This window comes from Rousettus aegyptiacus, unplaced genomic scaffold, assembly GCF_014176215.1.
Source record: "Rousettus aegyptiacus isolate mRouAeg1 unplaced genomic scaffold, mRouAeg1.p scaffold_m13_p_2, whole genome shotgun sequence".
Taxonomy (NCBI): Eukaryota; Metazoa; Chordata; class Mammalia; order Chiroptera; family Pteropodidae; genus Rousettus; species Rousettus aegyptiacus.
This window is the reverse complement of record NW_023416295.1, coordinates 46694203-46715447: the sequence shown is the minus strand read 5'-3', so window position 1 is coordinate 46715447 and position 21245 is coordinate 46694203. Positions and strand designations below refer to the sequence as shown.

General features: G+C 32.4%; 1 protein-coding gene and 1 pseudogene across 6 annotated transcripts in view; one reads left to right on the top strand and one right to left on the bottom strand.

The window, feature by feature from the left end:
• Positions 1-21245, top strand: part of MAP3K20 (mitogen-activated protein kinase kinase kinase 20) — a 155231-nt gene that overhangs the window by 64220 nt on the left and 69766 nt on the right. For all 6 annotated transcript variants that reach the window (XM_016135014.2, XM_036237903.1, XM_016135000.2 and 3 more), the window contains exons 3-6: positions 5506-5593; positions 13396-13497; positions 17557-17622; positions 21168-21196. In XM_016135014.2, the coding sequence (XP_015990500.1) occupies positions 5506-5593; positions 13396-13497; positions 17557-17622; positions 21168-21196 (285 nt within the window). The remainder of the gene's footprint in view (positions 1-5505; positions 5594-13395; positions 13498-17556; positions 17623-21167; positions 21197-21245) is intronic.
• On the bottom strand, positions 20661-20779 carry LOC118614057 (annotated as a pseudogene).

Sequence of the window (21245 nt, the reverse complement as noted above, 5' to 3'; positions counted from 1 at the left end):
TATAATTGATTGACTATCATTCTTAGGAAATAATAGCCTTAGTAACCCTTACGTATGTAAAAGAATGAATTCTGAAGCAATTCCACACTCACTGGCACTTTACTCTTCCCACTGTATTGTTTGGAGTAAACATTTGCTAACATGGACTCTCTATAGCAATTATTTAAACATGCTAAATAGCATTATCATCAAATGTTATTTGTTCGTTCATTCTTCAAATATTATTGAGTGCTTTTTGTATACAAAGCATCTGACCTTTCTCCCTCGTGTGGTATTATATTAGACATCGGTAAGATGAGCAAAGTAGGAAAGGCTTCCATAAAGGGCAGCAGGCAATAGGAGCAAATGTAAGAAGGGAGTGGAACATCATTTAATAAAACGCTGAGCCAGACATCGAGTAGGTTGAAATCAAGATAGAGTGCTCTCAGTTTCCAGCACCCACATCTCTGGTCTCATAGCCCCTGAGAACCTATGTCCTTCTTCAGGAATAACCCAGGTGAATAATAGTTTGTTCCGGAGACCTATCAGAAGAAACTCAGGTCAGAGGCTAACTAGTTTTTATGTCCCTAGGGTAGTCCTAGGAAGGTAAGAAAAGAATTTTACTTCTTTCTGATTCAATCCTAGGGAAAATCAGAATTTTCATGCAAATAAATATTTTTATTTTTTGTTTATATGTTCTAGTCATATGTATTACATATAATATGTATTCCTTTTTTCTGGTTAAAAATAATGTAGACTTATCATTAAGAATTTGGAAAGATATAAATGTTTAAAATCAGTTATGTTCTTTCTGCTCCCTAGAGATAACCACAATTAATATTTTGTTTTATTTCTTCCTAATCTCTCTTTTGTATGTATAATTTTTATTTTTTAAAAATGTGGGATCATCTCATACCTTCTTAAACTTTTGGGGAGTATTCTGACCCTGGATCATATTGATATTTTGAGACAGAATTGTATTTGCAGAGAGCCTCTAACCTTGAATGCACAGTACAGTAAATATGGTTGAATGAGCCAGTTTTCTTTCTTTTACTGTCATATTCTGATGGAATCATAGAATCTTAAAATTGGTGAAGACCTCAGACATCAGGGAGATCAGGGTCCATGATGTTGTGTTTTAAATATCACATACACCATAGGACAAGGAAGAGCAGTGGATACTCCTGGACAGTACAAGTATACTGTGGGTTTTTACGCCTACTGCTTGGTTGTCAGCACCACATCACAGGCAGAAGGATGGACCCTGTGATATACAATTTTGCTGGTATGTAGAGGCTGATGGCTGTGGACAACCAAAGACAAAAGTCTGTTCCTGAGCTATAAATAGAGCCTATGAGCCTAATGATATGGGTCTTCATAAACTATTGCTTTCATTCCGTAGTGATCAATGGAGAGCTGTCAGTATCTTCATTTCACAAAAGGAGGTGAACTCAATTTTATTTTTAATATATTTGTCACAGAAATATGTTATCAATGGAATATTAAAAATATGAAGTGCTTTAAAAACACAGAATCTTTAAGGATTCTATGGCAGCTCTCCAAAGTTAAAGAAACATTTAAATTTGGGATTAGGTTGAAAAAGTTTTGAATTGAGAGAAAGGGGTTGCTCCAAAGATGAAGATACTAATTAATTTAGATTCTTATTATAAAACCATTGCAAGTACACTAAAGAAAGGAAATTAAAACTTAACTTCCCTTAAATTTAAATTTAGTGAAATTATGATATTTAGTAAATTTAATTTAGTTAAATGATGATATTTAACTTCTCTTCTTCTCTCTGATTGAATCAGCCATTTGGAACCTGTGTGCTGACTGACTTCTGGAAACCGCAAACTGAGTAATGGCTTATGTCCCCATGTAAATGAATGGCGATGCCAGATAAAATAAAACTTAACAAAATGCCTACCTCTTCCCCAAACCCTTGTAATTTTTCCTATAAAGAAAGAAGAAAAGGAGGAGGAAAAAAGGAAAGGATGGAGGGAGGAAGAAATAAGCCCCAGCTGGAGCAGTTACATATCTTACTGCAAACATAGTATCTGTATATACATTTTTGTGCTCTGATAAAGACATTACTATTAGACATTTTATGGATAGACCTGTGGTTACTCTACTTCTATCTCACATTGGGACACTTTATTTTATGAAGAATCTTTGAGCCCACGTTAAAATTATTGTAGTCTGTGCTAGTCTTTTCTTAGCCCCTCAAATCCTAATCTGGAAAACTATACACACACACGCACGGACTATGATCATTCATTTCTACAAAAGTCTAGAATAGCATTTTTAAAACTTTTTATTGTGATAAAATATATATACCATACATTTTGTCATTTTAACCATATTTAAATGAAAAAGGCAGTGACATGAATTACAGTCACAGAGTTATACAGACATCACCGCTATTTCCAAAACTTTTCATCATTCCAAACAGAAATTCTACATATTAAGCAGTAACTCCCATTCCTTCCTCTTCCCAGCTTCTATCTACTAATCTACTTTATCTCTGAACTCGCCAATTCAAGAAATATCATATAAGTAAAATCATACAATATTTGCCCTTTGGGTCTGGTTTATTCACTTAGCCTAATGTTTTTAGGTTCATCTGTGTTGTAGCATGTATCAAGACTTAATTTTTTATGGCTGAGTACTATTTCCTTGTATTTATATACTACATTGTGTTTATCCATCAGTTGTTGAACACTTGGGTTGTTTCCATCTGTCGGTTATTGTGAATAATGCAGCCCTGAATGTAGGTATACAAGTATCTGTTTGAGTCCGTAGAATAATGTTGTACAAACTGAGAAATTTAGAAAAATTAAGTCGTCTGGAGTTCCACTATTAACTAAAATTATTTTAGTGTAACTTAAGTATATCCAAACATAAAACTATGAATTAACCTCTTATGCTTTTAGCCGTTGTAAAATCAAAACCAATTTTTCAATTAAATAAAAATAAAACTATAAAATCAATTCAATTAAAATGAATAATTTTCATCAAGTTATATTTACTGAACGTAAGTAGATTTTGTTGATTTTAATAGTGTATAAAGATGTATTTACATTTTGGGCACACAATGGACCATTATTTTAGCTTCCATTATTATTATATTTCCTGTTAAACAGTGAACTTTTTTAAAGGCACCAAACCATTATTTTGATTAGCAGTCTGTTTGCTAGAGTATCCAAAAATTTAAATCTGGAAAACAAAAATTTAAGGAAGAATTATTTGTTGCATTTTTACTATAATAGTTTTATTAATGAACAGTTGGCAAGTAGGTGCCTATAAAGGCAAATCTGTATAATATATCTATTTGTTATTAGATATTGGCTGCTACAGCGCAGGGTTAGCAGTTAGGTTAATTCCAGTTATTTTTATTGGAACTCATCTGAATTGCTAACTTCATAGTATCACTTGATCTTTATTTGTTGAAATATTTAATCTACCTCTGTTTCTTATTAGCTCATTTCCATGAAACTAGTGCAGTAGTACTCTAGAGTAATATGTTGTTTTCATGATGTTAAATCAAATTCTTAGTACATTAAAATAAAACTTAAAAGTCTTATTCCATAAAATGTCTTTTACTTGTAAATTATACTGCAAGAATATAGTTTTTCATAACAGTAAAAAACTAAAATATGAATACAACGATGGGACACAAAGTAATGGTTGTTATTTTGACATTAGTGTATTCTTACTCAAAAGCTATTAGACAAGCTTACTAATACTTGAAAAGATAATTCTGTCTCTCTAAGATATCACTTGGCAATCTTAAATATAAACACAAGAACTAGCTGGAACACTGAAAATCCTTTGTTATGATGAATCATCTTTTAGGATTCAGAATATTCTAGTATTGACTCTTTATTAATAAAAACATTTTTAATGATTACAGAATTTAGATATCCCCAAAAATATACCAAAGCATACAAAAGGGTAACACCTCCCTATTTTGACAAATACTGGCCCACAACGCTAATGCTTACTTACGAAGAGTAAAGCTGATCTGCCAGAGTTGATCTGCTACTTAAAAATGGGGAGGTTATGATTTCCAAACTTTATATGAACTCTTTTTTTTTTACAACAAAGTTAATTTATTATTTCTTAATCGGAAATAGAATTGCCATATGGATGAATTATTGTATTGCTCAATTAATGCATTTTTTTCCTACTTGGAAAACTAGATTATGAGAAGGTTGCATGATAAACACAGACCTCTACACACAGTAGGCACTCAGTAAGTGTTAAGGAATCGTTTTTGATAGCCCCCTTCAACACTTCTGTTACTAAAAGAAAAACACTGTCAAATTAACCTTAATAAATATGTCATTCAATCAATGATAACTTTCCTTTCTCTCAATTCCATGTTAACTCCATGTCAACTCTCAAATTTCTGTTTTCTACCTAGTTATAGCACTTTCAAAACAAGTTTCCAAATGTTTTTAATGAAATCTCAACTCAATTAACCTATGGGAAAAAAAGTATGACAACACTAATTCAGTGTGCAAATTTCCAAAGGAGAGTCCTCATCCTGACCAAGGCTTTTTCATTTTTGTTAACTGATGATGTTCTTCTTGATCACCTTTCTGGGGTGGAGACTTATAAATCTATTTACTTACTGCCAATAACATGCCTTTCACTTAATACTAAACATTTTCTGTATTTACCTTACATGATTTTATACCTAATTATATTTATAATTCTTGATTAGCCATATTTTATCTCCACAAAAGAAATAAAATTTTAATGACTACATGTGATTTAGTTAATCTAGAGAGTGTTCTTCTATAGACATTAACAGATGCACACTGCTAACTCTGTTTTTTTACTTTAAAAATTAGGTTTAACAAATATAGTTTATTTTTTTACCGTATCATTCCACAATACAGTTTTCTAGTATTTAATACATTCCAAAGTGTAAAGTGTGGCTTCTCTAGCAAGTCACCACTGAAGGTCAAGAATCCACATTTGTATCCTTTACAGTACCTTTTGCATGCAGTAGGAGAGAAATAATGTGTTCTTAATAAATAGATTAATAATATAAATGGGTATTTCCTGAATTGATTCCATTAATAGTTAAAAATTCCTACCTTGATTTTATCATGACTGCTCATCCAGCTGATAGAAGTTCAGTCTTGCCACAGCCTTCTAGAAAAGACATTATGCAGGAAAAAAATATATTTGACTATTAGAAAGAGGACTTTTACCGTAAATAAATATGGTATCTCTTTAGTCACCCTCCTCCACTGTCGGTTTTGCCAGCTTGCTGGTAAGCACCTCTTTTGTTGCCACTCGAACCCCATTTCATTTTTAAATTTTCTGAAAGCTTCAGTAGAAATTCTTAAACTTTCAAGAATGATGCTAAAGGCAGAGTTTTATTAGTATCACGTACTTGTTGAGTACATATATATCTTTGTAAATGTATGTAAAAGAGAAATAGGAAACCTGTTTTATTAGACTTTTATAGATGTGAAATTTTATTCAATTTTGTATTTGATTTTTATATAGGCAGAAATACTCAGTGTCCTCAGTCACAGAAACATCATCCAGTTTTATGGAGTAATTCTTGAACCTCCCAACTATGGAATTGTCACAGGTAGGAACTCATTATTTGACTTCTTTTTTTCTCCAATTACCTAGCTTTAGATTCCTTAATATGCTAAAATGTTTAATATTAGGTTCAGTCATGAATTGTGTGCTACTGTCAGATGTCACTTTTGTTGCTATAAAGCATTAATAAAACTGATTATATCAATATAATTAAGAATGGTGTTTCCACTTCCACCCATGTTTAATTGTGCTAATTATATCTGCGTAAATGCTATTTAAATGCACTCGCAGCTGCAATACCAATATTTAAAGGTGTCGTTTAACTAAAATTTCATTTAATTAGTTGAAATGAGCGATGTTTTTTGTAACTCTGTGACCTTTTACAAATTAAGATTTCTTGAGCTATTCATGTTGTAATTCTTTGCAAGGCATTTTAATCCCTTTAGAGCATTCTTTCTTCAAGGTCTCTGATATGAGAACAATATTTTTTAGATTTGGTCATCTGCGTTGGTAATGACCTTGATCTAAATTATCATGTAATTTGGAGCAGCAGTTTGTAACTGGTGGAAATATTCTTTACAAAAAGGAGCACATAGAAAATTTTGCCATATAAACATACAGAAAGACACTCGTTTTAAATACTTAAAACTCACATTCGTGTAATCTAATGAGCAGTTTTAGATCTGTAATAAGTATAATGTTCAATTTTACAAAAATTATCATAGCAGTTATTCAATTAAAACAAACAAGGAAACCTTCAAAGATTAGCCCCGTCTTCTACTATAGTGGGAAGAACTTGGATTGTCTAAAATAACAACTAAACACCCTTGATAAAAAGGATTGCGTTAGGTATTTTCTTGCAAATAATATTATCTAATACTTAAAATAACTCTTTGAGATAAGTAAAATAAATTCCGTTTTATAAATCAGAAACAAAACTCTAACTTAAGTAACTTTCCCAAGGTCACCAACCTAGTGGTAGAACTCAAGTAGTGGAAATATCTCTGATTTTGTACAGAAGATGCTCTTCTTGCATATGAGCTATGAGCATACTGGTTCTTAAGCCCAAAGAGACATGGTAGATGTTATTTCCATCTTCTGAAGGCAGGCATTTTAACATGCTTTTACTTTGATAAATAGCAAATAGAACTACTGAAGTTCTTATGTAGAGGATATTTTATCTTTAACTATCTGTAGATGTATTCCTAAAATGAGGTATGTAGCAGTTTTTATCTTGGGCACATATATTTCCCATTAACTCGAATACCCAAGAATGGGTTATATTATTAAGGTTTAAGCCATGCTTAACCTTTTAGGTCAGATTTCCAATTTAAAGTAAAACCCTGTTACCATATTGATACCCTGATTCTGTTACCATATTGCTCCTTATTTACTTTTTACTGGTTATGTTTACCATATAAATCTGAACCCAGTGTTCTGATCCTCACTTGTGGCTTAAGTTTTTCTCATCTAGTAGATGAAAATGTGATACTCCGAAGAGATTAGAAACTGCTTCTCATTTTGTGCCCTTTATGTTTAATGTTTTTTGAGGGGGAGATTTTAGCTTTAATTAATTCAATGTACTATTCATGAAGTTTTCTTGTTTCTTGGTGAGGATGAAGAGTAGAAAAAGGGACTTAAGTCATGGTGCAAATCCTTTGTCCAAGAGTTTATTCTCGGTCCCAAGGATGATGTGAAATACATTCATTCTTAGCCAGCACATTCAACCTTGGTTTTCTCATCCAAAAGAAGGAGAAAGGATCCAAGTAGTTGCATGAGTGAGTTTGATTTTGTTTAGTGTGTGTATGTTGTGTGTTTGTGTGTGTGTGTGCGCGCATGTAGTCTAGTCTATACACACACACACATAGACTAGACAGTCCTTTATTTCATGCACCCTTCTACGATTCCTGGCTCATACCTATACCTATCCCAAATCTTTGGTTATCATTGATTAATTCTTTTCAGATATATTTTTATTTCCTTGTAGACCCAGTAAGTAAACTGTTAACATTAAACATTTCTGTAAAACAACACAAGTTTTGGAATTTGAGGTATTAGTAAATTGTATATTTGTAGCTCTTTTATTGACATATGAGGTTGATTAAGATATCTCTTCGGCAAGTTTTGATGTTTTAACTTATTTGATAAGATTGTCTCTATTCCTAAAGATGCTAGTTTTAATTAACTATTTGTTTACAAGTGTCTACAAAAGAAGGATGTGAGTTTTTGTGCCAACCTGCTGCAACATTAGGACCAAGCCATGCTCTGTGCATGAGAAGCAATACATATGCCATCTGAGCTGAGTTTGGAAGATCATTTGGATTGGGGATGATAGCACTTATCTTGGCTCTTGAAATGAACACATTGGATTTAACATAGAATGATATCAAAGCATCAGTATGTTCAAAGAATGAAAATAAACTGTTTAAAGAATTAAAAGAAAGTATGAAAACAATGAATCAATCAAATGAGAATCTCACCAAATAGAAAATATTATTATTTTTTTAAAAGGACTCAATGGAAATTCTGGAGTGAGAAAGACAATAATTGAAAAATTTTTTTAATCTCTAGAGTTGACTTAATAGCATATGTGATATACAAGGGAAAATAAATTAGTGAAATTAAAACTAGGTTAATAGAAATTATCCAATCTGAAAAAGAAAAATGAACAGAAGCTCAGAGAACTGTGGGACCACATCAGGTATACCATTAATATATAATAGTGGAGAAGAGAGAAGAGAGGTAGAAAAATAGAAAAATATATGAAGAAATAATGGCCAAAAAAACTTCCTGAATTTACTAAAATACATTCAACTACATACTTAAGAAGCTTAACAAACTCTCAGTAGAATAAAGGCAAAAGAACACACACCTAGACATGTCATAGTTGAAGTGTTGATAAAGACAAAGTGAAAATTTTTTAAAGTATCAAGAGAAAAACAACTTCTCATATACAAGGGAACAACAGTATGAAGAATTGGCTGACTTTTCATCTACAACAATAGAGGCCAAACAAAGGCAGTAGACATTTAAAGTGCTAAAAGAAACAAGCTGTATCCAGCAAAATTGTATTTTAAAAGTAAAAATAAAGACATTCTTGGGTAAAAGATAAGAGAATCTTTTGCTAGTATTCCTGCCTTATGAGAAATAGTAAAGGAAGTCCTTCAGGCTAAAAAATGACAACAGGTAGTAATTCAAATCCATGGGAAGGGACAGAGGGTACTGGAAATGAAAAATATATGGGTTAATATAAAAGACTCCATAAATATATTTTTATTTTTTCTCTTAATATCTTTAAAAACATAACATTTTATAAAGCAATAATTATAATGCTGTTTATTGATGAGATATATATATATATATATATTACAGTAACAGCATAATGGGTGAGAGAGGGAACGGAGCTAATTTGGAGGAAAGTTTCTGTATTTTACTGTAATTAAGAGTATTAGTCTAAATTAGACTGTGCTAAATTAAGATGCATTTTATAATCCCTTGAGCCACTACTAAGAATAAGAAAGTCTACTCAAATATGGTGTAAGAAAAAAAAAACCCAAATAATTAAAATGACAAATTAAAATTGTTAACCCAGAAGAGGGCAGTGACAAAGGAATAGAGGACTAAGAAGAGCAGGAGGCATGTGGAAAACAAAATGGCAAATATAAATCCAACTATATAAATAATGGCATTAAAGAGTTTGTCACATGATAAAAAAGCAATATTCAACTATATACTTTCTACAAGAGACATACCTTAGATTCAAAGACACCAGTAGATTAAAGTAAGAGGATGGAAAAACATACAGTGCAAACAACCACCATGAAAGAACTAGAGTAACTATATTAATTTCAGACAAAATAGATTTAAGAAAAGGAATGTACTAGTGAAATAGGGGATTTCATAAGGATAAAAAGATCAATACGCCAGGAAGATCTAGCAATTGTAAATAGACATACATTTAACAACAAATCCTCAAAGTACATGAAGCGAAAACTTGACAGAATTTAAAGGAGGAATAGGCAATTCAACAATAAGTGGTTTTATTATTCTAAAATTGATAGACAAAAAATCAGCAATGATATAGAAGACTTGACACTCTTAACCAACTGTACCTAACTCGTATATAGAATGCACCACCTGTTAATGAATGCATACATAATTTCTTCAAGTGCACATGGAGCAGTCTTCAGGATATATCATAAGTTAGGCCACAAAATAAATCTTATCACATCTAAAAGGACTGAATAGTGCAATCTTTGTTCTCCACTCATAATGGACTTGTTAGAAATCAACACCAGGAAGAAATCTGGAAAATCACTTAAGTGTTTGGAAATTAAGCAATCAAAATGGATTAAAAGATATTTTGGACAGAGAAAAAATGAAAACATAACATATCAAAATTATATATAATGCACATAGAGAGAAATTTATAGCTTTACACATCTATGTCAAAAAAGAAGAAAGTTCTGAAATTTATAATCTGAACATCTACCTTAAGAAATTACCAAAAGAAAAACAAAGTAAACCCAAAGCAAGCCAAGGAAAGGAAATAAAGATCGGAGCAGAACTCAAAAAATAGAAAATGGAAAAATAACAGTAAATCAATGAAACTAAAAATTTGGTCCTTATAAAGATCAATAAAACTGACAAACTTTTAGCTCTACTGACCAAGAAGAGAGAAGATACAATCAGCAAAGTCAGAAATTAAAGAGAGGACAGCACTATAGCCCCTACAGAAGTTTAAAAAGATTGTAAGAGATGTTATGGCCAACTTTATGCCAACAGATTAAACAATTTAGATATAATGAGTGGATTCCTAAAAAGATACTGACTAAAGAAGAAAGAAATGTGAATAGACCTATGACCAAAAAAAAAAAAAATTTGAATTAGTAGTTTAAAATATTTCCATAATGAAAAGCACAGACCCAGATGATTTCGCTGGTGAATTCTCTCGATTGTTAATGGAAGAAAGAAGAAATAATGCCAGTCCTTTCCATACTCTTTCAGAAAACAGAGGAGGAAGGAACACTTATAAACTCATTCCATAAGACCAGTATTATCTTTAACTACAACATTATTATTATTAGCAAACTGAATCAGTCACCCATAAAAAGGATCATACCCTATGACAAATGGAATTTATCTCAGAAATACAGGGTTGGTTTAACATCTGAAATCAATTAGTGTGCCATAATAGATAATAGAATAAAAGACAAAAGTCTTTTGGCATACAACACCTATTTGTAGTAAGAAATCAGAATACAATAGGAATAGAAGGGACTTTTCTCAACCTGATCAATAACATCTACAAAAACCCACAAGTAATAAAGTACTTAATAATGAAAACGTGAACATTTATCTCTTAAGATTGGGAACAAGGCAATGAAGGTCCTCTTTTGCCATATCTGTTCAACATTTTACTGGAGATTCTAGCCAGGGCAACCAGGCGAAAAGAAGAAAATAAAAGGCATCCAGATTGGGAACAAAGAAGTAAAACTCTTATATGACATGATTCTATACATAAAGATCTCAAGGAATCCACAAAAATACTACTAAAACTAGTAAACATATTTAGCAAGATCAAAAGGATCCAAGATCATTATACAAAAATGAGCTGTATTTTTGTATATACTGGAAATGAACAGTCTAAAAATGAAATTAAGAAACAATTCTATTCACAATATCAAAAAATGAAATAGCTGGGTATAAATTTAACAAAAGTGTAAGACGTACAATGAAAAATACAAAACATTGTTGAGAGAAAATAGATAGCTAAATAAATAGATCATGTCTTCATGGTTTGGAAAACTCAATATTCTCAAGATGGCAATTCTCCCTAAATTGATCTATAAATTCAAAACAATTCCTATCTAAGTTCCAGCAGACTTTTTCTCAGAAAATAACAAGTTGATCCTAAAATTCACATGGAAATACAAAAGACCTAGAATAACCAAACCAGTTTTAAGAAAGAACTGTTTGAGTATTTAGATGGCCTCATTTCAAAACTTTATTATAAATCTGTAGTAACAACATAGTGCATTATTGGAACAAGAAAAAGCATATTGATCATTGGAACAAAATTAAAAATTTAGGGAAAAAACCTCACACCAATCATCAGTTGATTTTCAACAAAGGTGCCAAGACAGTTTAATAGGTAAAGGATAGTCTTTTCAACAATTGCATTGGGATAATTAGAAATCCATAAAAAAAAAAAAAAAAAAAAAGATCTTAGACCCTGACCTCAAGCTATACACAAAGATAAACTCAAAATGGGTCATAGACATAAGTGCAAGAAGTAAAACCAAAACTCTTAGAAGACATATAGAAAATCATTATACCTTTGGGTTAGGCAAAGAGCTCTTGGATATGACACCAAAAGCACAACCCAGAAGAAGAAAAGTTGATAAATCTGACATCATCATAATTAAGAATTTCTGCTCCTGAAATGATAAGAAAATAAAAAGATGGTTACAGATTGGGAGAAAATATTTGTAGATCATAAATCTGATAAATGGCTTGTATCCAGAATAACTAAAGAACACTTATAACTCAATATTAATAAAACAACCCAATTTTAAAGGAGACAAATGATTTAAATAGACATTTTTACTGAGAATACATACAAGGGACCAATAAGCACAAAAAGATCCTTAAGTTCATTAGTCACTAAGAAAATGCAAATTAAAAATATGAGATACCACTCGAATTATACCCACCGTAATGGCTTTAATCAAAAATACAGACAGTACCAAGTGTTGATAAGAATATGGAGAAACTGAAACCCTCATATGTTGCTGGTAGTAACCAAAAATGGTATAGCCTCTTTAGAAAACAATTCGAGTTTCTTAAAAAGTTAAACATAAACTTACTTTGCGACCCAACAATTCCACTCCTAGAATCTACCCAGGAGAAATGAAAGGATATTTCTACACAAAGACATGTACATAAATGTTCATAGCAGCATTTTAAAGAGTAGCCTAAAAACTAGGAACAAGCCAAATGTCAGTTGGTAATGCAGAAACTAAATGTGGTAAATCCATACAATGGAATATTATTTGGTAGTAACAAGGAGTGAAGTGTTGATACATGCTATAATATAAATGAACCTTATAAACATGTAAAGAAAAAGAAGTCAGACACAAAGGCCACATATTCCATTTATATGAAATATCTAGAAAAGGCTCAGTTGTAGAGATAGAAAGCAGATAGAAGGACTGGGGTTGAGAATGGAGGTTAACTGTAAATGAGCACAGGGAACTATTTGGGATAATGGAAAGTTTCTAAAATTGGGTTCTGGTGGTGATCTCTCAACTCTGTACATTTACTAAGAATCATCAAGTTGTACACTTATAGAGGGTGAATCTTATGGTACATAATTTATACTTAAAAGCCATTTTTAAAGAAATTTTCTCTCTTGGCCTTTTGAGGGCTCTTCTAAGCTCTGATGTAATAAGATTGATTTGTTTACATTGTCATATAAACTCTGATTTGTGTTTAATCTTATCTATTTCATAAAAATAACAGTTTTTAAGAAATAACTATGTATAAGCCTGCTTTTGTTTCTAATCCATTCTTCTGATACATCATCGTGTTTCTCAGTTCCATGTAAATGGCTTTTGATTTTTTTCTTCAGCTGGAGTTTTACTATTCATTCTATTAGTGATCTCATCTTTGACAGATTACTTTCCAAGGTAATATTAACTTTTAGAAACCACAGCATGGAACAATTTTTATATACTTTTGATGTCTTTTATTAAGTTCTTTAATGCATCTTCCCAGTGAAATATAAAGTTATTTATGAAATGTACCTTGGTTTTAATTATATGCTTATTTTTCTGTTAAAAATAGAATATGCTTCTCTGGGATCACTGTATGATTACATTAACAGTAACAGAAGTGAAGAGATGGACATGGAGCACATTATGACCTGGGCCACTGACGTAGCCAAAGGTAAAAATGCATCATGTATTCTTATAGAATTGGTGGGGAGCATTTTCTCATACTGACATGGTGACTTAAGCCAGAAGATTTGTTTTTCTGTGTCTTTAGGTATTTTTTTTCATACCAAAAGTACAACTTACTGCAACTTACTGTACAGATAACATTTTAGGTCATTGCCTTTCCACTCCTGCCTTTCTTTTCTCTCTTTCCTTTCTTTATTTCTTCCCCTAAAACCAAATTCCAACAGAATCAGTGGCTCCAGGGTAGCCGTTTTTGCCACATTTTGTGCCATTGTCATTGACCAGCTTGCTTGACGCATTAAGTGGAAAGAGCATAATTCTGTTGTTGTTCTGCAAGTCACTACTTAGACTCAGTATCCAGAAAATGTGATTTATTGTAGGATTAGTTCTACTCATTTTGTATACATAATAATATGCTAAAAATAGTAACCACTTGCAAAAAAAAAATGTATTTGTCCTGCCATGTACAAGCAATTCAGATTTTATTTTATATTTAATATAAACTTGGAAATCCCCCTTGGAAATGAAATATTTTTAATACACAAAATCCCTAAACAAGGTGGCCAGTTCTTTTTCCCTCATAAATTCCTGCATACGCTAATGCTTTCTGAAGCAATTTAAATTCCATTTATTTTTATCTTTTTTTTTTTTTCATTTTCCAGTTTTATTTATAACTGTCAAAGTTGCTTTGGAAACAACATAATCTAACTAATGAACACTGATAGTTATATTTGTATTCTAGTAACCCCTAGAAAGCAAGTGCGTCCACATTTTACCGGGGCAATTAACTCCTTTGTATTTTGCTACTCCAGACCCTACAAGCATCTCTTTGAAAAGCAAATAAATGGGTATTAACACTCAATAAGGAGGGCAACTCCTACTTTGCTTTCTCTGGAAAGTCACAAAATGACTTCTAAAAGTAATAGTCTTTCCTTTGGGGAATTATCCTGATTTAAGTTTTATCAACACCTGCCAAATTCTTCAAATAAGGGAAATGAAAAAATTTTTTAACATTTCATGCTAAATGCTGCTGTTGCTGAGTGACACTTCATTACCTTATAAGAATAATAAGCTCTGTTTAAGATGGTGTACTTAAAGCTTTGGCCATGTTAATTAACTTATTTGTGTACTCATGTATCTATCAGGCATCTCAAATTGGCCTTAAAATTTCACATTCTTCAAGACATTTTCATGTGATATTATAGCCACTTCTTTGCATGTCAGTAGTACACAGGGACCACCTGTTTGTGAGCAAAATGATGTGCTATTATTGGGAACTGTATCGTGGAAATACATTTACAAATGTAAAAACACGTACAGTCATTGATTTAAAGCACCTTACCTTGCAGACATTTGCATTTAGGGTGCTCTGCCAATTACACCTATGTTATTACTTAATGACACTTAGAATGGATAGACAGCAAACAAATCAACTGACCTCAGTCACTCTGGCTCCTGCTGTGCACACTACTTAAGCTTCCCTGGCCCTCAGCCTGTAAACCTTGTTTCTCCTGGCCCTTTCTCCTGCATAATACCTGTCTAAGGGGAAAGTCCTTTGGGTCCAGATCAGCTCAGTCATTCCTGGGCTTTCTCAAGACATCTGGCACTTTGTATGATGAGGACAAAGAAGAGAAAGAAAAGGAATAAGTAGCAAACTGGAACCAGAGGTAAAGGATAGGGATGGAAAGAATGGGAGTGGGCCATGGGATGATGTGCAAAACTACAGAGTAGTAAGATCACGTTTTTTTGTGGCTGGTGAATTGATCGGAAAGGCACGTTCAAATGTGTGTGGCCTCAGGTGAGCAGACCTCAAAAGTGTGTGGCCTCAGGTGAGCAAACCGAGGCAGAGAAGAGACCTGTTTGTTTAAAGTTACAAGTAACACTTAATATTTGAAAAGACCTATAAAAGGAAGAAGAAATCAATGCTATCAGAGTGACTTTAACCCTCTCTGATAAAGCCATGTGTAGAATTGGAGAATAAATAGGAAGGCTTGAGTTCTGTTGATTCCCTTTCAAATTCAGCCATGATTTTGAACATTCAGTTTGACCATGATTGAAGCCACTGTAGCAACAAAGCGTTGAGAAATCAAAGAATGAATAGTTTGTTTCAAATAAGAGTTACTTCATGCATTTTGAAATAGACACTACTGAACATCACTGCTAAGAGAATATCTCCTCAAGGCCAAAAAGAGTCTCTTCTTTTTGAGTGAAGAGAGGAGTGGAGGGTAGACCAGCAAGTATATCTGAAATTACTGCAAGTCAAGTAACAGTGTGGAAAAGAAACGATTAACCCAGATAAACTTGCAACCAGCCTCAAAGTGGTCATCATTGATTCCAAATCTCTCCCAAATGATATCTGTCAAACCTTTTTAGGAAACCCTGAATCTTAAAATTGGTAAGGGTATTTTTTGGCCTCCTCAATTATTTGCAGTAAAAATAAGGCAGGATTATAGATGGCTCTGTAAAAACAAAGAGAATTTTATATGATTGTGATTACTACTGTGTTTATGTACACTAAATGTTCTATAAATGTATACTTTATATTATACACAAATAATTTATGGTACTTCTCAGTAGTTACTGTCATGAGAAAAGTGCCAATATTTAAAGTTATTGTACTTGAGTGTTGTTTTTTTGGAATTCTTGCTCGTCACAAGTATAGAAACTATTTAGCTCTACCTATAAGAGTAATTAAACAGATTCTACCTTAAAAATAATTCAGGAATTTGGTTCTTAAAGCAAGGAGAGGTAATTATGAAATTCAGTCACAAAAATTATTAAAAGTTACCCAAGTTGTAGCTATTGAATTTTCACATTTGTAATATGCATAACTTCATATTAGATTTTCTTTATTCCAATTGTGTCCTGTTTAAGATCATTTAAATTACTAATACTTTTCTTAAGTTGATCCCTTTCAGGAATATCTTTATATGCCAAAAATTTAAATTTTTTTATTTCTTTGTTCTTTCATGAATCTTCAATATATAATAATCAGAAGAATAGAAAAATAATAAATTATTTTTTTAAATTAACCTTTATAAAATTGAAATTGTCTATGTACTTTAAAAAAAAGAACCAAAGCCTAGTTATTAAATTATGTTTAATGGATAATTCATTTTAAAAAAGAACCTGTCTGATTGGGGGCAGGGAGGCTATTTCTTTCATAATTTAGAAAAGATAATTTGAGAAATAAAAGGAGGAAATTTTCAGTAGAAATTCTTTTTCTTTATTCTAAGGGAGTAGACAATATACATAAATACAAAAAAAAAGTCAAACACTAAGGAGGTAACTGCGAAGAATGTGTCTTTCACAGTATAATTTTTATTCCAAATAGTAAAGCTATATGTATGTCCAATTTACTGAAATAATTCGATTTACATTCTGAACATGTTGGAGAGAACTTTGGAGTGCATTTAACTATTGATTATCTCAAAGATGTATCCTTGTAAAAAGAATAAAATATTTTGTAACTGCTATATATTTTTCTATCTAAGAATTATAAAATTCTTTACCAACCATGACTAACAAATCCAACCAATTCTCCTGACTCCGCCACTCCACTTTCACTCTCAGGGTCTTGTTGGAATGAGCACCGAGAAAGTAAACCAAGCTACAACTGGATAACTGCAGACATCCAAATGAAAGCTGGAAACCCTAGTCAGAAGTTAGTGATTTAGGAGGCAGTTGGTAGTGGAATACCTTAGTCATTGGAGCACTTCTTCCAGTTGTAACTGTGCTATTTTTGTGCAGACTCCCGAAAATTAAGGTGTCCTTATTAGGCATTGTAAGAAGTTAACTTTGCCCACAATCAAATTCCAACTTCTAAGACATTAAAGCACATAAATTTTCCTCAGCATATACATTTTCCTGAGGTAGACATATCTTGTCTCTATTTTACCAATCACGTAATAGAATACATGAATTTAGTTTCCGTTATTGAATTCTTTGCAAAAATATGAAAGATAATACTGATGTTTAAAATAGAAGTGTAATACTGGTGAAGTGTTGAAAAATGACATTAATGGGCTTTTCTTCCTTGTATAAAAAGGAATGCACTATTTACATATGGAGGCTCCTGTCAAGGTGATTCACAGAGATCTCAAATCAAGAAATGGTAATGTAGTCATATGTTTTTATTTTACCTATTTTATTGCAAAATACATGCATCTGTATATGTAACTAAATATCATGCTTTCCATATCTTTTACAGCCCATTGTTTTGACTCACTGCTGATACTATAGAAATCTTTCCACTGTTAATAAATACTAAAATTCTCCATATCATTGCAAGAGGCTGCATAGTATTCCACTGTATGAATAGCACAGAGTATGGACATTGAGGTTATTTACATTTTTTTCCTATAACAAAAAATGTTGAGCTCAGATACTTTTCAACAAAAATTTTCAACACATCCTTAATTATTTTTTTAGAATAATTTTCTAAAAGAGGTATTACTGGATCAAAGCACATAGTCTAGTCTCCTATTTTTAGATGGTTCTCTGTACTAGCAGTTTTGAGTTTTGTTCCTGTTACTTCTGAATTATTTGGTGTAAATTTTTCATGTCAGTCATATTACCTGGAGTAGTGCCCAGAAATGATCTGCACATTTAGGACTTCGTAAATCAAAGCCTTTTTTCTTTCTTTCTTCTCTTCTGTATTTTCTAAAGTTTATTTATGACCTTGTATAATTTGGAGAGAGCATTTTAAAATGACTTGCAGGATTAGGCATTACCTTCAAATAGAGTGGTAACAATGCTTCTTCCATTACCTCATTCGAAAGTTAACAGAGAAAGGCAGTGGGGTTATTTCAATGGCCAGCACTAGCTGAAGTAAACATTAGAGTTTACTACTTAAAAAAAAAAATCTTGCTATCAATTCAATTACATGCTTTAACTATTTACATGCTTTCTAAGTGATTTTTCTAAGTATAGAGGAGAACTATTTTTAGAAAATCTTTAAATCACTGCAGTTAAAATGGGTATATACTAATGGTGCAATCCTTAGAATAGGTAAGTTTGGTAAGTGAAAGAAGAGGAGTAGGGAATCCATCAGCTGCCCTTGTTCATTCTCCACAACTGTGAGGTTTCTAGGGGTGGAGAAAGAGGGGTTGTGGGCAGCTGCCACTCATCAGTAGTCCGGGTTGGATCACCAGCTCGACCTTGACTGTCAGCTCTGGCTGATTGTTCTGTCCTTTTTCTACGTCATCACTTATCTTTTGGGCTCATTTTAGACAAGCTTCCTTGAGCTAAACACTTTCAACATGTAGTTGGCTAACAGGAAGTTATTAGAAAATAATCTAGAGTGTAGTAGGAAGTTTCAAAATTTTATGACTTTGTAAATTTTCACTTGATGCTCATAATTTCAACCTAAATAAGTTATTTGACTTCTCTGCTTTTAATCTGCTTTATCAGTATTTCCTAAATATCTCTCTAAATAAGAATGATTAAATTATGGTCATATCCATGTTGTCATTATGAAAACTAAATAACGATGAAAACTTGCCATTTTTAAAAATTATAATTTATACAGTTACTTGGGAAAAAATACACATTGAAACAATATAGACAGCGATTTTTTCTGGAAGAGTAAATAACAAGGCTCTTTTATTTTTTTATGTTATATATTTTTATAATCCTAGATTTTTATAATCTTAGATTTTCAAAATGAGCACTTTTTAATCTTATAAGGAGAAAAAAGTAGTAGAGGTGATTTTTTTAAATAACTGAATATAGTATTAACAATATTTATATTTTTATTTGAAAACATTTATAGCTTACATATAGTATCACATTTACCCTTAAGCTATTTCTATATATATTAGATCATGCAAACATTATTTTCCCCACTTATCAATGTCACCATAATAAGCATTGGTCATCTACCATGTCAGGCCATGTGTGGCTAACAAAAGAAATGCCAGAAACAATTACTCAGAGTCCTTGTCCTCTCTTATTCTCTTCGTCTCCCATAAAAGCCCATCTGCATATTAACACTTCCAAACAGATCTCAACTTCAAAACTATATATCTGTCTGCTTATTGGATATGGCCACATAGGTATTTTGTATGACCCTCAAATGTACTATGTCCAGATTGATCTTTTCATCTTCTCTGTACTTCCTAAAAAAATCATTCCTGCACTCCCTTTCTCAAGGAGCGGCAACACCAATCGCCTAAGCCAGAAATTAGATAAAGAATTACAGTTTGATTCCTGAACTCTTATTCTAGTCATTATGCTGTATTGCCTTCTTTTTTGATTTTATCCTGAGTCCTTCTCCTTCTCCCCCCATATCCAGTTATTGAAACTCAGTTGATTCTGTCTCCTAAATGTTTCTTGGCTTCTGTCCTGTCCTTTGCCACCACTTGACTCTAGGCATCCTCATCTCTCTCTTGGACTGTAACAACTGTCATGCACAATGGTCTTGATTTCATAACCACACAACAGTGGTCTCCTTGCCTCCAGTTCTGTCCTCTCCCTTTGCATATTTGACCATTCATTTCCTGCCAAAAATCATTCATTGGCTTTTCATTTCTCACAAAGGCTCTTCTGAACCTGGCCCTTGTCTCCCAAAGTTGCGTGTCTTTTCCTCTGCCGACCTTTTGCATGGCTCTTCCTTCTGCCTAGAAAAGTTTTAGTCCCCCAGCTCCCCTGTTTCTGGTTAATTCCAGTTTGTTCTTTAGGTCTCGACCTAAGGTCTCCTTCCAGGAAACTTCCTCTGACCTCTTTAAACTTAAGATATCACTGCTTTTTGGTTCCATGGCAATCTCTATGTTTCTAATCATGGAATCTATCCCACTTAATTATAGATGTGTGTTTTATTGTCTTTCCCTTTAGACTACAAGCTCCCTGAGAGCAGAGATAATGCCAATCTTGCTCACCTTCCTCTTCCAGGACACAGAATGTAGGACATGGCCTTGCCAATAGTAGGGCTCAGTAAAAATTTGTTAAGCGAATGAATATATGAATAAGTGAATGAATGAATATTGTCCCTGCCTTCAAGAAAATTGCTCTTCGTTTTTTATTTTATTATTATTATTGTTATTTTTATTTTTTAGGTAAGGCAACCCTTGGTTGACCTCACGGATTGCAAGGACCTTGTTAGCTTACAATCCCTTATTTTTAAATTTTTTTGTTAATTTTTAAATGTTTTTACACATACAACACCTGGTCTTCCTATGTGGTCTCCCATCCAACTACTAACCAGGCCAAACCCTGCTTAGCTTCCAAGATCAGATGGGATCAGGCTTGTTTAGAATGGCATGGCTGTAGACAAAAATTACTCTTCAGTCATGAGGAAAAACTATATATGCCATGAAATAATAATGTGAATAATATCCTCAGTATTATATTGGTACTTTAATGTCAGAACCCAAGTACAAATTTGGCTCTCCTAACTACTACTAATCTGTGCCTTTTTTATTGGATAGTGCTACCTTCGATTTAAACCAATGTCTGGAACATCTTTTTAATCAGCACCTCATAAATCAGTTTTTTTTGTTTGTTTGTTTTAATGTCAACTTCTTTTTTCCAAATATTCAACATAGTAACTACTTTAATTTTACTTTTCCTAATGCCAAATAGAAGATAGAAACAGAAATTTATGATTTTTTTCAGTATAACTCAAATTATTGTTAAAATTTATCTTTTTTTTTTTTTCAGTTGTTATAGCTGCTGATGGGGTATTGAAGGTAGGACTTTAAATTTTTCAAAAAAAAAACATGTTAATTTCAAATGCAG